Raw genomic sequence first — 17,500 nt, forward strand, 5'->3', positions numbered from 1 at the left:
TATGCCATGGGAGCGCACTCCCCAATTTATTGCCCGGTGACATGTTTGGCGAGCATTTATGATTGCTTTCCACAGTGTGTGTTTCCTTTGCACCTAAATTGAGGATATCAATTACATTCCTATACTCTGCTTTAGCCAATGCTATCATAACCTCCAGGCCACAGGTTAGAGAGGGAAAACATACACACACACACACACACACACACACACACACACACACACACACACACACACACACACACACACACACACACACACACACACACACACACATATGCACTGCTGGAAAACAATTTATTTTGCCACAATGTCCGCCACAGTCCAGTTACTTTGTTTGGATTGGATGCAGCTGAACCTGCTAAAAGCCTCGCCCATGCTGCCTCTCACTAAAGGTTGGCCAGAACGTGAAGGCAAGGTCCACCGATATAATTGAATCCACAACACTCAATGAGGAACATTCCTGACACCGACACGTGCGCACGTAGCGTGTAAAAACATTTACGGAGAGCAAAAAGGTCTTAACTTTTGATTACACTGCATGTGGCAGGGCAGGGGGGGAGAGGGGAGCCGAAGGGGGGGGTTAAGCCTCCTGTGATGAATTTAACACAGTATCTTTAAAATGCTGCACGATTATCCTTCAACCCAAGTCAGCAGACAGTCTTCTCTGAGGGAGAGCAAGAACCAGTCAGCGATAGTTTCACAAAAAAAAGAGAGGGAGGTTGACAATGTGATGACAAGCAGCATAAGAGAGAGAGAGAGAGAGAGAGAGAGAGAGAGAGAGAGAGAGAGAGAGAGAGAGAGAGAGAGAGAGAGAGAGAGAGAGTAAGAGAGTAAGAGAGTAAGAGAGTAAGAGAGAGAGAGAGAGAGAGAGAGAGAGAGAGAGAGAGAGAGAGATAGAGAGAGAGAGGCAGCAGCAGAAAAGGATTCCTGTATGCATGTAGTTATGCAGTCATCATCCCAAACCTTGACTCTGAGCCAGCTAAAGGCTGATCTGTCCTGCCTAATAGGCCCGCCTGAAGACCTGAATCTATTGTGGCGATTTTACCCTTCTTCTATGTGGACACACACGTGGATTTATGATGGTGGAGGCGAGTGGGTAATGATGCCACAACAAGGAAATATCCAGTACTTTCTTTACTTTCTGAAGTGCAGGTTTACAGGACATCAGCAGCACAACAACAGTAGCAGTACAGGTAGGCTTAATAACTCACAGTTACTGTAATTCAGTATTCGGTTGTCAGTCCGTGGCTCCCTAGTAGAGGCGGAGGATGATTCACTCAACGTCTATACTCTTTGGAAACCGGAACACAACTAACTAGAGCAGGCGGGCTGAACCAATATCAACAGAACCTCTGGTGCCCGAGAGCCAATACGAACACATTTTACTCAGCAACACATGTTGGGGATAGGCTGGCAATTGTTCCCGCGTTACACTACCCCCCTTCTAAACTGCTGAGTCCCTTCAGCATCTTCAGGTTAGGTACACAATAATAACAGAACAATAACAGATATGCAATACTGTTGAACTTTTCAGGAAATAACGTTTCAGTTGCTTCAAAAGGCAAACAATTAAACTAAAAAAATGTCCATGACACATTTAGTTAGCCATCCGTGTCTAAACTTAATGTCTCAGTTCAAACAATGTCATTTCGGTAGCGAGCAGGTCTTTTTACTAGCCTACCTCTTTTGGTCATTGGAACAGGCCTGGTAATTTCCTTGTCTGACCCGGCGCTCGAGTCAGTGGCGGAGGCAGGCTGAGACGAGTCACTGGAGTGTGCAGGCTGGGTCGGTTCACAGGAGTGTGCAGGCTGGGTCGGTTCACAGGAGCGTGCAGGCTGGGTTGGTTCACAGGAGTGTGCAGGCTGGGTCGGTTCACAGTTGGAGGGCGGCCGGGTCTTGCCTCTCCGACGCCGACGTGCAGCAGGCCTGGCGTGGCCCCGTCTTGCTGGGGTGGCAGGATCGGTGTCATCACTGGATGGGTCCCTTAGATGAGGAAGGTCGAGGGGGGCCTGTCCCCTCCCAGGAGAGCCGTTGTAGGCAGGCAGCGCAGATCGATCGTCCTCTGCATCCTCTTTATCATGTTGCAACAGTGAGTGTCGCAGTCTCTTCATCCACACGGGGATGTCCTCAGAGGAACAAGGGAGTAGCCTGTCGTGGTGAAGGACTTTACTTTTCTTTTGTTCTCGAACTTGATAGATAACTGGACCGAGGCACTTGGTGATGAGACAGGGACCTTTCCAGGGAGCCTTGAGTTTCGGACTCTGGCCTTTCTTCTTCGTGCTGTCTCTGACATAGACAAGGTCTCCCATCTTGTAGGTTCTCTCTCTTGCACGTAGATCATGTGTTTTCTTTTGTCTCAATTGTGCTGTTCGTAGATGCTTTCTTGCCAGCTCATGTGTTGCTCTTAACTGTTCTTCCAGGTTCTCCACGAACTCTGCTGGAGGCTTTCTGGTGACATTAACATCTACCACACCAAGTGAGACATCATGGGTTTGATGAACCTCACGCCCCAGCATCATGCGGTTTGGCGTGAAGCCAGTGCAGGCATGTGGAGAGCTCCTATAGGCAGCTGTGAGGAGAGGCAGGTACTCGTCCCAATTCTTTTGGTTCTCATCAACGTAGCACCTGATCATTTGTAGGAGGGTTCTGTTGAACCTTTCTACCTGCCCATTAGAAGATGGGTGGTAGGGCGTGGTCCGGGTCTTCGCCACTTGGAGCAGACGACAGACTTCTGTGAACAGCTCACTCTCGAAATTCCTGCCCTGGTCTGTGTGTAGCTCAAGACAAGCACCAAACCTGGAGATGAACTCATAGACAAGCTTTCTGGCTGTAACTTCTGCCGTTTGCTCTGAGATGGGTACGGCCTCTACCCAACGGGTGAACTGGTCAATGATGACGAGAATGTACTTGTTACCCGCGCTTGAGACTGGGAAGGGGCCCACTACATCCAGATGCAGTCGATCCATAGGTGCACCAGCCTGATACATTTGGAGTGGAGCTCTTCCTGGTCTACCCACTGACTTGCAGGCTTGGCACTTTTGACATGTTTTAATGAACAGCTGGATGTCTCCACCCATTCCATTCCAGGAGAAGTGTTGCTGTGCCCGGTGAAGTGTCTTTCCTTCCCCCAGGTGGCCTGACTGGGGTGGGCAGTGGCATGACTCCATGACTTGTCTTTTGAGGGACTGGGGAACTAGGAGACGGATCAAGGGGGGTGTGCCAACTCCACTTTCCCATCGGTAGTACAGGATTCCTTGATGACGCTCTATCTGAGGCCAGCACAGCCAATACTTTCTGACAGGTGGGCTCTCCAGTGCGACATGTTCTCGTGTTGGTAACACACCTTCATCCATCCACTGGTGCAACTTGGCTAGGCAGGGGTCCTCCCTCTGCTTATCCTCCAGCTCTTTCTTACTGTGCTGCGACAGCCAGTTGACTTCAGGCCCATCTTGGTGTTCTGCTCGGCTTTCTCCATCACAAGGTGAGTCGGAGCTGGAACATGGCGCTGGCTGGGTGCTTTCACTCACTACTGTCCGTCTGATGGCAAGTGGCACCACGTCATCCACGTCTTCTTCAAACCGCGACCATTGCTGGTGCACTTTCTGGCAGTATGAGCATCCTCCGCAGGGTAGTGAGGTCAGATCCTTGCCCGCCTGGTAGCAGTCACATACAGGACTTTCTGCTTTCCGTGATAATGCATCAGCATTGCCATGACGCAGTCCTGCTCTGTGTTCGATCTTCAAGTCATACTGACTCAGTTCCTCCAGCCATCTTGCCAACTGCCCTTCAGGGTTTTTGAATCGGAACAGCCAGGTCAGGCTATTGTGGTCTGTGCGGAGGATGAAGCTTCGACCCAGAAGATAGTGTCTGTACTGCCTTGTGAACTTCACCACAGCAAGGAGTTCTCTCCTGGTTACACAGTATCGCCGCTGTGTACTCTGTAGGTGCGAGCTGCCGTAGGCTATAACCTTCTCTTCCCCTTCTTGAATTTGAGAGAGAACAGCCCCTATGCAGACATTAGAGGCATCTGTGTCTAGGATGAACGGGCCATCAGGGGTAGGATACGAGAGTATGGGAGCTGTGGTCAGCCTGACTTTGAGTTCTTGGAAGGCTTGCTGTTGGGGCTCGCCCCACTGGAACTCTGCATCTTTCCTTAGGAGCTCATTCAATGGACTGCAGATTTCTGAGAATGCCTTCACAAAACGGCGATAATAATTGCAAAGCCCTAGGAATGCTTGGAGATCTTGCAGGTTTGTGGGAGGGCTCCACTCTTGGACGTCCCTGATGAGTTTTGGGTTTGGCTTGATGCCTTGTCCACTGACCACATGGCCGAGGAACAGGACCTCGTCTTTTAGTAGGTGGCACTTGGCTGGTTTGAGCTTTAGCCCATACTGTTTCATGCGCTGGAAGACTGTTGCCAGGTTGCTCAGGCTGTCATCGATCCCCTTCCCCAGGATTATGACATCATCCAGGTATATAAGCAGACTCTGCCACTGTAGACCTCTGAGTACGACCTCCATGGCCCTCTGGAATGTGCTTGGCGCATTACATAAGCCAAAGGGCATCCTGGTGTATTCGTACAGCCCGTACTTGGTGATGAATGCTGTCTTGCATCGGTCTTGCTCGTGGACTTCAATCTGCCAATACCCACTTTGGAGATCGAGAGTTGAGAAGGTAGTAGCACCACCAAGGGTGTCAAGGCACTCCTCAATCTTGGGTAGAGGGTAGGCATCCTTCAGGGTCAGCTCATTAAGCTTTCTGTAGTCAATACACCATCTGACTCCGCCGTCCTTTTTTCGGACTAGTACAACAGGGGATGCCCACTCGGAAGCCGAAGGGGTGATGACGCCGGACTCCAGCATTCCTTTGAGGTGTTCCTCTTCTTCCCCTTGAAACCCAAGTGGTGTGCGACGTGGTGGTTGTCTAACAGGGTGCCCACCCCCCGTGTCTATTCGGTGTTGGACTTTGTCAAACCGGCCCAGGTCTCCATCACTGGTTGCAAAGATTGACTGATATGTCAGAAGAAGAAGGATGAATCTCTCTTGTTGTTCTTCGCTTAGGCCTTCACTTGCGGATGTGAACAATTCTCGAAGGTGAGCGGGCAAGTCTAGTGCACTCACTTGCTTCAGGCGTCGTATTTGTTGCATAGGGAGCTCATCTGCTGCCAAGGACAGTTCAGTGGAGGTGCCAGTGGGTTCCTCCATGGTTTCTATGAGAATCCCCAGACAGGTGCCGACTGGTAGACTGGTACTGGAGTGAGACAGGTTGCAGATTCGGATGGGCACCGTCTTGTCCATGTCCACAATGACACTGCCTGAGGATACGCCGTCTACTAGGCCAGCTGGCTCTAGCACTGCTGTTACCCCAGGTTTAGGGTTCTCCACAACGCCCCATACGTCACACTCGCTCTGTGGTGGCAGGGTTGAAGGTTTCATTAGAAACACTCTGGAGACTGCATAGCTTCCCACCGACCTCCCAGTGATGTAGCTGGGCACCGGCTGACCTTCAATGAACACCTTGCCTCCTCCTAGTATGGTTACATCGGCTGCCAGCATGAAGTCAAATCCCATAAGAAGGGAATCGCGGATAGGTGCCACATACACATCCCAGTCTCTGCTCTTGTTGCCCACTGTGAGCGTCACATTATAGCCACTTGCAGTTCCCATTGCTTTTCCGGTCTCGGCATTCAAGAGGCAGGCTGTCTTATTATTCAACCGGGTTTCTAGCTGGAGCTGCTGGAATAATTCGTGGGACATGACAGTGGCTTCCGCACCGGTGTCGACAACACACTGGACAGGCAGGTGATTCACTTGAACAGGAACCATTAGGCTGGGGCCTTCACTTTTGGCTCTGCCTATGGTAATACTAATGACTGGTGGCGGGGTAGTTTGGTCGTCTTCTTGAGAAGGCATAACATGGCCGCTTACATTGCTGGCCAGGTCCGGGCCATTGGACCTGACCAGTTCTAGTTTCCCGACCTCTTGGGGCTGGGTGACCGCGAACAGTCTCTCTTGAAATGGCCAAACTCTCCGCAGTTATAGCAGGTAGATTTATGACTGGCAGATGGGCTTGGTGAACGGAATCGGCCTGCTGTATTTGGGAAGCTCGGCAGTCGTGTGGGGGACCTCCCACGTTGCTGTTCGACTTGGGAGGCACGGCTGGAGGGGACTACGTTGGCAGCAGAGTGCATTCCGACCCTGGGTGTACTGGCGAATTGCAGCTGCCCCATTTGGTCTCTGAGTTGTTTGATCTCATCTGCCATTTGTACTTCCTTATCCTTGAGTCGTTTCATCTCATTAAGCATCGCATGGACTTCCTGTTGCAGTGGCAAGGCTGCTGGTGAGGTTGCCATCACTTCAGGATTCTCGTCTGCCCAGGAAATGCGTCGGACCTTCCCTCTCCCCTCAGTATCTCGGCCCAGGGTCGCCTTATAGTTGTGTTCATAGGCTCCCACTAGCTTTTGAGCTTCGGTGAGTGTGGGGGGATCTTGGTTCATTACTTCGTAGGCAACCCGCTGGTTTCCGAGTCCTTTCAGGAATGCATCAGCTGCCAGCTGGTCCTGCATCACCAGATCGACCCCAGGGTAGGCCAGAGTGACAAGTCGGCGGACTTCCTCAGCAAATTCAGCTGCAGATTCCTTCTGCTGACGGAGTTCGCTGAGGTGACGACGAACAGTGGAGGGCGGATCAGATCGACCATAGCGCTGTTTTAGTTGTTCGGTGAGGAGTATATAGTCTTCTCTCTGATACTCTGGTAAGGAGCAGATGAAGCGCATCGCAGAGCCCCTCAGTCGCTCATGGAGCTTATCTAACCGGTCTATGTGGTTCCACCCCAGTCTCTGAGCCATTCTCTCAAAGGGCATAAAGAATGCATTCCAGTCATCCGTTCCATCAAAGGGGGCAAGGAGCTTTGTGTTGGAGCAACATGACGAGGGTCTGGCATAGGCCTGCGGGCCACCTTGCTGTGAGCCGAGGGTTCCCCAGGCAAAGTCTGCCCCTCTGGCATAGGCCTGAGGGCCACCCTGCTGTGGGTTGGGGGTTCCCGGGGCAAAGTCTGCCCCTCTGGCATAGGCCTGAGGGCCACCCTGCTGTGGGTTGGGGGTTCCCGGGGCAAAGTCTGCCCCCCTGGCATAGGCCTGAGGGCCACCTTGCTGTGGGTTCCGGCTGGCAGAAGATGTGGCTGTGTTGGGCTGCACAGCCCCACTTCCTCTTGGGGTACGTCGGCGGGTACTCGGATCTGGGCTATTGTATTCCACACTCCACTGTCTAGCAGGAGCTGAGTTGAGTGAGCGCTGGCGAATGACTTCTAGCTCTGGAGTGAAGTCTGACAGGGTCGATGCCTCATATCTATCAATGGTAACCATGCTGTCACCTGGGCGAGGAGTAGAAAATTGGGCAGGAGTAGGGGCTGTTATCCTCAGGTCCTGACTGATGGCTGTCTGTTCTTCGCCCTGTGATTGAGGCCCTGGGGGAGTTTTGGATGCCCCACCCAGTATCTGCAGTTGTTGCAGCATTAGCTGATTTTGCTCCTTGTTTTGCTGCTGTATCTGCTGCATTTGCTGCAGGATGGTGCCCAGCCAAGCTGGTGCCTGTTCTTGGCCAGCACTTGCTCCTTTTTCAGCCTCTGACATTATGGCCTCTTTTCTGTTTTGTTCAACTTTTTTTCAACTTTTTTTTTTTTTTTTCAACTTTTTTTTTTTTCACTTCACCTGTCCAGGCGGAGATTGGCGGTGCGTCCGATGCGGTGAGTTTTCAGTGTCTTTGCTTTGAGCAGCGACGTCTCTTTCTTTTGTTTGAGCAACTGGACTGCAGTCACGTGATCAGTTGGAAAGCCGGCCGGCGAACGTAAGTCACGTGACGTTTTTGTTAGCCACAGGCGGACGCTAAGCTAACTGTTAACATACAGTGTACAGCTACAGTCCGTTCTGTCCTAGTCACTTAATTCAACGTTTTTTCCTTTTTCTTGTTAAGTCCCGTTTCTGACACCATTTGTGGCGATGTTACTTTCCTGTGGTGTGGACACTTTGTGTACTTCTGATGGTGGAGGCGAGTGTGTAATAAAGCCACAAGAAGAACGATTATCCAGTACTTTGTTTACTTGTCGGACCGGCGGTTTTACAGGACAACAGCACGATAAACAGCAGTACAGGTATGTGTTACAGAACTCACAGTTATTCTATAACCTTGTCAGTCTTTGAGTTATAAGTCCTTGGTTCTTTTGTAGAGGCGGAGGATAAACACTCGAACGTCCATACACTTTAAACCCGGAATACAACTGACTAGAGCAGGCGGGCTGAACCAATATCAACAGAACCTCTGGTGCCCGAGAGCCAATACGAACACATTTTACTCAGCAACACATGTTGGGGATAGGCTGGCAATTGTTCCCGCGTTACACTATTAACGGAATGCCTTTCGCTGGAGATTTTTATGGAATTTTAATTGCAAACACATGGCGTGCGTGCACGCATAAATGTTTCAACATATTGATCAGTTGGATGAGAGACACGTGCATCCTACTAGCCCTCAGGAGTTCTTGTTGGAGTTTAATATATATGTATTTATATATTTCTTTTTCTGGAGGCAGTTCCCGCTGTTTCTTCTTTTTTTCCCCATGACTGTGCTCCGGGAAAGCTTCACCAGAAAAGGATCGTAACGGGTTTTATAATCATCCTAAGTGTAAACAGTGTTTATGAGCTAGCAGGGTTAGGACAAAGTTTTGGAACAGCGTTGCCTGCTCCTCTTTAAAACAGTCTTAATTCTTTCTGACTTTCCCTCCATCCTTGACCACGCTTTGGTGTCAGCCTCATTGGAACTCAGCTCACTTATTGTTGGGGGTGGAGGAGGGAAGAGAGAACGGCAGAAACTGACAGAGTTGTTGAAATAGGAATAGGAGTGTATCTGTATAGGAGAAATAATGTAATAAATAGGGAATGTGACAATGACAAGAAAGATGGGAGGAAGGGATCTGTGGAAACAACAAGAGACCAGATAGTGCCTGCAGTCATTCAACAGAAGAGAAGGAGACAGAAAGAGAGAGAGAGAGAGAGAGAGAGAGAGAGAGAGAGAGAGAGAGAGAGAGAGAGGGAGATAATGAGCAAAATCACTGAGCTATGGGTGTGCAGGCAGTAACTTGTTAAAACGCACACACTTTTACTGTATACATACTGTAGAGTGTAGATGCACTTACGAATCGGATACACATGCACGGACACGTGCGTCCCTATGTTGTTAATGTGCGCATAAACACATTAACATGCAGAGGAATGTTGCATTGTGGAGATGAAAGCCCGCTCAGATCATCTGCACTGTATACGCTGACAGTGTCACAGCCCATCAAGCTCAGATGCGTGTGCTCGCCACATCGGTGGGTCCATCGGGACACTGTGAAATCTCTTTGTTGTATTTTTGATGTACAGCATTCTTTTTGTTTTGATTTGTTTTGGGGGGGTGGTCGGGGTGTGTGTTCCAACTTCCAACCCCGGGAAGCTAAGTTCCAACGTTACATCTTCTGATTAAAGATCTCTACTCGCCGAGATACGAGAGACTTGAACCGTTCCCAATTTTATTCATCTAACAACCCACAACAATTACTTTTTTTGTGTCTTTTTTGTCATCTGATATACGAATAAAAAAAATCCTGTTTTGTAAACAAGCAGACAGAACAAGCTCTTCAATGTCATTTTGGGGCTCTGGATGATGTATACCGTGCCTCTGCATTCTGCCACGGTTTCCACTTACTGTACCACATTGTACAGTCGCTCAGCTTCACTGATATTGGGTTTGAAAATCAATAACTTCCTCCGCCCGCGCAAGCCTCTAAGTCTTTCGCTTTACTACCCCGCAAACTCTCTCTCTCTCTCTCTCTCTCTCTCTCTCTCTCTCTCTCTCTCTCTCTCTCTCTCTCTCTCTCTCTCTCTCTCTCTCGCACACGCACACGCACACGCACACACCATTGCTGAATGTTCTGCTAATTTGCGAACTCGGGCAGAGTTGATCCATGCGGTCTCCTGCTCCTGTGTTCTAATGAAAGGGAATGTTTAAACTGAGTGCCACGGAACCATGGACGCTTTTCGTTACAGACATCAGTCAGCAGAGGAATGGAGGGAGAGAGAGAGAGAGAGAGAGGGATGGAGGATATGAAAAGAGGACATGAGGGGAGAGGGGGGGGCTTAAACAATAAAGAGTGGAAATAGTTGATCTACAAGCTCACAATGCATCGTTAACTTGTTGATTGGCTATTTTTAAGAGATATGGGAAAAAGAGCAGACCAAGTACAGAGATGACCCCGGTAAACTAAGTATCAGTTCATTAAGTATGAACACGACCCTAATTTCTATCAGTGCACAGTATAGCAGAAACTACATGCTTCGCCTCCTTCACAAGCCAGTTTTATTATTAGGTTGATTTTATGATGTATTGCACACGCATGCACTCTCTTCTCTCGTGTGACCTTGATTTTAGGATGTAAAGTCAAAGTTATTTACCGGTTCTTAAAGCTGCTCTATGACTTTCCTCTTCTACCCTGGATTTGAACCAGGTTTCCTGCGCAAGTGCTGACATTTTTTACCGTTGAGCTAATAGAGCCCGCCTGCTTGCTCAGTGGATGAATTGAATCTTGACCATCAGGTAAACATTCGTGTCAGATCCTGTGTCTAGGTGAGACATGACCTTTGACACAATCTAAATGTCTCAATAGAAGAGCAGGGAGACAAAATACAAACCACCCCATACGTTATATTGTATTAGCATACTCTACCATACAGATTGATTGGACAAAATGTCTTTCTATTTCTATTCATTAAAAAAAAAGTTACTTTAACTTTCCTTTTTTCTCTTGAAACTTTAAAGCAGTTTCTTCATCATGCAGCCATTCCCTGCAGTGATCAAAGGAGTGGCAGCTAAACTGAGAGAGATAGAACCAGAGGATTGAAGGGTAATGAGGGGATTGGAGAAGGGGGTGGGGGTATAGCGGGGGGTATAGAGGGGAGTATGGGTGGGGGCATGTGTGGGGGTGGCGGTTACAGGAAACCAATCTCTCATCTCCCTATTCTGCTCTATTTTCCTCTCCTCCCTTCTATTCGTCCTCTCCTCTTCTTTTCGTAGCTCTCCTCTCACCCTTTCTCCCCCCTTTATCTGTTATTCTCTCTCTCTAAATATATTCTCTTATCCTCTCTTCTATAGTTCTCTCCTCAGCCTCTTTTCCACTTTCTCCTCCCTTCTCATCTCCTGTCTTCTCTCCTCCCCTCTCTTCTTATCCTCTCTTCTCTCCTGTCTTCTCGCCTCCTCCCATCTTTTCCTGTCTCGTCCTCTCCTCTCCTCTCCTCTCCTCTCCTCTCCTCTCCTCTCCTCTCCTCTCCTCTCCTCTCCTCTCCTCTCCTCTCCTCCTCTCACCCTCCCTCCCCTCGTCCACTCTCCTCTCTCAGTCTCTCCTCTGCTCCTCTCTTTTCTCCTCTATCCTCCTCTCCTCTATACTCTCCTCTCCCATTCTATGCTCTCTTCTCCTCTCATTGTTTGGTTGTAATTGGAGCTAGAAGCCCCCTACATGAGTGTGTGTCAGGGAGACAGCCAGGCCCCTTGGCTTCTATTAAGCTTTAATGAGTGAACGGGATGGGGAGAAGAGAGAGGAGAAGAAGAGAGGGAAGAGATGGAGAGAGAGAGAGAGAGAGAGAGAGAGAGAGAGAGAGAGAGAGAGAGAGAGAGAGAGAGAGAGAGAGAGAGAGAGAGAGAGAGAGAGAGCGCACATTGCTGCTTCTACTGTCATCCCTCAGTAGGATGCAGAGAAACCTGTCCTCCATCTCACACACACACGAACACACGCACGCACACACGCACGCCCACACGCACGCCCACACGCACGCCCACACGCACACAGGCACATGCACATGCACATGCACATGCACATGCACATGCACATGCACATGCACATGCACATGCACATGCACATGCACATGCACATGCACATGCACATGCACATGCACATGCACATGCACATGCACATGCACATGCACATGCACGTCTCCCCATTCCCCATCTACAGTATCCACCCCCTCATTTTCATCATCTTCTTCTCCCTAAAGCATCACACACAGCAGAGTGGCTCCAAAGGCAACACTGTCTAATGAACAAGGATCCTTATCACATGATGTGCATCTGGAGAGACAGAGGAGGAGAGAGAGAGGGAGAGAGAGAGAGAGAGAGAGAGAGAGAGAGAGAGAGAGAGAGAGAGAGAGATTTTTAAATGAGAGACATTTATCTGAAAGTACACTAGTATGTGAAAGACAGACAGAGGGAGAGAGAGATGAAAAGAGGAGACACGTTGGCTATGAATGGGCAGAATGTGATTCATTTATTTTGAGGAGAAAATGACCAGTCCATTTGGTGTAATTTCAGGCCACCTACAGACATGTGCAGGCAGACACACACACACACACACACACACACACACACACACACACACACACACACACACACACACACACACACACACACACACACACACACACACACACACACACACACACACACACACACACACGCGCGCACACACACATGCACACATGCACACCCACACACATCCATATCCACACAAGTGCGCACACATGCGCCCACTTGTACCCCTTGTCAAGGCTTGTTGTGTTGCATGGGGATGACAGGGCTATTATTGTACCATGCAGGATTTAATCTGAAGTGTCACGCTGAAACCCTGGATCACAGACAGGGTAAATGTTATAGAAATATCTTCAAATCTCTGCCTCAGAGTGCGGTGAGAGCAATTCCAGATGCGATGTGAAGGAAGGGATTTGTGGTTCCGTCGTTTCTGACCGGTTCAGAATGTTCTGCGGTTCCAATTTGCTCCATTGTTGTTTACATAGTCATCAAGGCCGCGGTTTATGGAAATATATCACAAGCCACAAAGCAATTCATTACCTCATTCCTCATGCTCCCCCAGCGGTGGTGGACACTGTAAATAAACACAGCGATGTCTGTAACCTCAAAATGCCATCTCTTATGCCGGAGCGTCTGCCGCCCCTCACGAAACACGCTCGCAAAGGAGAGAAGATTGGTATCGTAATAGAAACTGGCAGTCATTCCAAAACGGAATATTGGCTCCGCGGTATGAAAATAAATACGCCATGATTCAGGGATATGTTTAGGCTGGGCTTAGCATAGATGCCAACAAAATGTTTATGGCTGCCTGAGGAGAAAAGAACCCCGGCGAGTGGGATGCCAAATTCAATATGAACGTGAAAGAATATGAGTGTTTAGCTGAGTACACAACGACTGAAGGGACATCCGCCTTGGTTAACCTGCGTAATTGTGAGCCAACTGTGTGACAGGGAAGCGTGAAGCGGGGAAGGAAGTGAGGTAGATTGTTGATGTCAGTGCCAAATCCCAGGGATCTGTCCGTGTTCAGAGCGGTTTCGACACATCGAGCGCTGAAGTTGTCACATTCCATCAAGTGAAAAGCTAATCCAATGTTTGCAAACGTCATTTTGGCACACTTATATTATGTAAACGTTTCCAGAAATGCAATTTCAGACATAGTGCGTAAAGACCTATGTGTGTGTGTGGGCGGCCGCGGCCGTTTCATCTTCCACAAACTGTCAGATGGAACCTGATAATCCCAAGATCACAGAGCTGCGAATTGTCCACTTTTGGAGGGGATAGATATACTGCACATACTGTACATAAATGGTGCGTTTATATTGTGACTTTCTCCAAAGTTTACAATGTGCTTTACACTCACACACATTCACACACCGAGGCGGAGGGAACCACGCAAGGCACCAGCCTGCTCCTCGGGAGCAGGCTGGTGGAGTTTGAACCGGGAACCTGATCACCTGGTCACTGATGACCTTCTTCATGCCTGAAGGTCATCATTGACCGAAACGTTGCCTCTCCTTAAATAAATGTACTCCTGTACTGTGCAATGCAGCAGTGTGCGGGCGTATTGTTTTATTATTGATGTGCGCATTGTACACTCTAAATGTGCCTGAAGTGCCTTTTTTTTTTACTTTTCCAGTTGTCAATAACATGTCTATGCAACGATGCCACCAAATGCTTCTACATTTATAAGCTCCAACTGGTGGCAAGGCTCTAAGGTTGGTCAGTTGGTCAGTACATCTGCCTCAGTGAATCGACTGGCTGAATTGACATGGAATCTGCCGTACAACTTCATACTCCGCAGAGGATGAATCCTATTGATTTTGATGACCCCATGGCCTTTACTGTAGTTCCCACCCTTAGGCCAAATATTCCTCTTGCACACAAAATAAATCTAAATCGAATGGAGCACAGGAGCACAGGAGTCTATCCCTGTTATATCCCTGTTTCAATGTGCTAGAACCCTGGGAGATGGATTGCTATGGTGGAGCGCAACACTTACCAACAGCTCCCAGTACTTACCGCACGACTTGTCACACTCAAGCCGTGCTACTCATACGCTGAGTTGGCGGTGGCCGGGATCGAACCCATGACCATATATGGCATGTATGTGTGCTCATGTCATGTCCCAAAAGTGTCTGTAACAATAATTATACATTTTAGCCCCACTAGTGAGAGCCCAATATAACAATGTAACAACAAGGATGACAATGATGATCGGTTCAAATCACTTCCACTGGCGGGGGAAGTCTTGTTTTACTCTGAACAGTAAAATATTCTGTAAAATAAATATTCTCTCCAGACGCACATCTGTATAAAATATTCCTTACACAGCAGTATAGTAGCCTAGTCTGTGACAGGCAGCCATTTAGAGACTCCTCACAGACGAGATGTCAACACAGAGAGAAATGGCTTCTTAAACCAAGCGAAGAGAAGCTTCAATAATTAGCCACCAGGCTCTTTCTCAAAGCAGTACCTACAGTACAGCACAATCCAGTCCATTTGTTCCCATTAAAACACATTTGTCAGGCAATAAACATTTGTTTCTTTAAGAAAAGCTGCTACTGCTGCCTCTCTCTCTCTCTCTCTCTCTCTCTCTCTCTCTCTCTCTCTCTCTCTCTCTCTCTCTCTCTCTCTCTCTCTCTCTCTCTCTGTTTATTCTTTCCCCATTCTTTCTTACACTCCTCCTCTCTCTATTCTGTGGGTGAGTAAGTGACTCCCAGTGTCTATTAATGACATCCATTTATTTCCTGCATGGAAGGATTTATTTGTCCGTCCTGGCAGCGACAGTCCTTCCTCTGATGCTGCACAGTAGCCTAAAATCGTCAGTGTTAATTGAACTCAGTGCACAATTGGAATCAAATGGAGCCGTAAGGGTCCTTTTGGTTATATTTGCACACTCTTCAGAGTGCTGTTGTAATTTAAGAAACATTTACCATGTTTGTCTAAGGCCCCAATTGCTGGAGTTTGCTCAAGGCAACTCCTTCCTCAGCCTCTCTCTCTCTCTCTCTCTCACTCTCTCTCTCTCTCTCTCTCTCTCTCTCTCTCTCTCTCTCTCTCTCTCTCTCTCTCTCTCTCTTTCTTGCCCACACTCTCTGTTTCTCTCTCTCCTTCTCTGTTGACTTTTTCCTTCCATTTACTCTTTTCTTTTTCTTTTTTTTGCAAACCGATATAAGTTAATTGTTTTTTCATTGCTATCGTTCCCTGGAGCTCTAACAGCAGAGAACAACTTTTCTCCTGACATTTTCTTAATTGATCCATCCATGGACATTCCCCCAGCGGTTTGTCTGGCTCTGTCATTTTTCTTTTTTTCTTAATTCATAAACTGCTTTCACCACGGGACTCCGTCTCGTGTAATTTCGCAAGAGAAAGGCATTATTTTCATTGTCTCTTTCCCACCACTGCACCCCTTATCTGTAAACACTGTTCATCCTAGCGAGGCCATGCAGTACGCACAGTAAACATAAAATAAATGAGCAGAAATGAATAAATATACGGTGTGGAAACTTTTTTAATTTTGTTCACTATTAATGCCAGTCTTGTCATCTTCCTCTGTAAAGCTAATGTTGTGAAACGTGTCAGGGTTGAGAGCTATTCTCCATCAGGAAGACAGTTATTACAGCTATTAAAATCACAGCCCACTTTAGGTAATGAACGCAATTAGCCATTACACCAATGGCAGAGCTACCTTCACTGGAGAGAGGTCTGCCCTGTCCGCCCACAGGGAGGAAGCAGGAAAATAGGCTGTTTTGTCAGGCTGTTAACTCCCACCTGTTTTCTAAATGATATACACCGATGATTTTTTTAGCAGGTTCCACCCATTGACTGATGACTCTCTTCTTTCTGTTTCCCTGTATGTCTCTCTCTCTCTCTCTCTCTCTCTCTCTCTCTCTCTGTGTGTTTGTGTATCCCTCTCTCCCTGTCTGTGTCTCTACCTCTATAGGTCTTCTTCAAGAGAGTTTCTCTGAAGAGCCCGACGGTCTGGTATCAGTCAACCTGCTTGTGGTATCCGCCGTGTCGGCCTTCTCCACGGGAGCCGTCCTCTCTGGCCTCGCCGTCTGCTGGATTATGAGTCACCGCCACCGTCGCTCCCGAGCCTCTGGCGCAAACGGCGCCCGCCGCAAAGGGGACAAGGAGCAGAGCATGCTGGGACAGGGCCGCAGTGGATCGGTGATGAGCGTGACGAGAACCAGCGGTGGGGAGAGGCGCCGCTCTCAAGCCGACAACCCGTTCGTCACACCCAACGGCTGGTCTAAAGGAGAGATGGACCCAGGGTTACTCCCCACCCCCGAGCAGACGCCTCTGCAACAGAAACGGCCCATGCGTCTCCCCGACACCGACTGGGACCAGAGCCAAACCTTCCTGACCGCTGTTGGGACTCCTTGCCCCAACAGCTCTGTCATCTACCTGAGCTCCAAGTACCTGCAGGGCAGCGGTATCGGCCGGCTGGACGAACCAGGGGAGGTGGTGCTCCCCCCCCACACGGAACGCCAGCGCTACTTAGTCCTGGCCACCCAGAGAGGGGAGCACGGGAGCAGCCGCCCGCCTACCGGCCCTCTGAGGAACTCGGCGGGGGAGTACAACTACCCGGCCACGCCGCAGGACTCCCCCGACCGGCGGAGGGTGGTCTCGGCACCGACCCCCCACATGGACTACGGGGAGCCCCGCTGGAGCCACGAGGCGCTCAACTACAACAGCAACAATGGAGCGCCGTACCCCTCCCAACGCCAGGGCCTCATCAGGCCCAACGTGCACGGGCCCCGGGGTCTGGGAGAGCTGGCCGACTACAACCACCTCATGGGGAAAAACATGGGGGAGCGCGCCCCTAGTGGCCAGTGAGGAGTAGTGTGCCACGCCAGCAAGCTCTCTCTTGAAATGTCAATTTGATCCCACAGTAAACTGGAACAAATCAAACCCCCCGTGAGACTCGCTGTCCCTGTCCGATCTCACCCTGTATGTCCTCTCTCACTATCATTCAATGTTATGACATCACTCAGCCGACTGAAGAGATGGACTGCTGAAGCCAGCCATTTAGACAGACAGAGAGAGAGAGAGAGAGAGGGAGGGAGAGAGAAAGAAAGAGATATACAGAGAGAGAGATGTGGCTCCTCGTG

General features: G+C 49.1%; 1 protein-coding gene across 3 annotated transcripts in view; it reads left to right on the plus strand.

The window, feature by feature from the left end:
* The window catches only part of sema6bb (sema domain, transmembrane domain (TM), and cytoplasmic domain, (semaphorin) 6Bb), a 187,653-nt gene that overhangs the window by 168,388 nt on the left and 1,765 nt on the right, over window positions 1–17,500 (plus strand). For all 3 annotated transcript variants that reach the window (XM_080431393.1, XM_080431392.1, XM_080431394.1), the window contains exon 17: window positions 16,330–17,500. This exon is cut by the window's right edge and continues 1,765 nt beyond it. In XM_080431393.1, the coding sequence (XP_080287519.1) occupies window positions 16,330–17,225 (896 nt within the window). In that variant the 3' untranslated portion in view covers window positions 17,226–17,500. The remainder of the gene's footprint in view (window positions 1–16,329) is intronic.

Source organism: Gymnoscopelus braueri (genome assembly GCF_963280865.1).
Source record: "Gymnoscopelus braueri genome assembly, chromosome: 6".
In the NCBI taxonomy this organism is placed as follows: Eukaryota; Metazoa; Chordata; class Actinopteri; order Myctophiformes; family Myctophidae; genus Gymnoscopelus; species Gymnoscopelus braueri.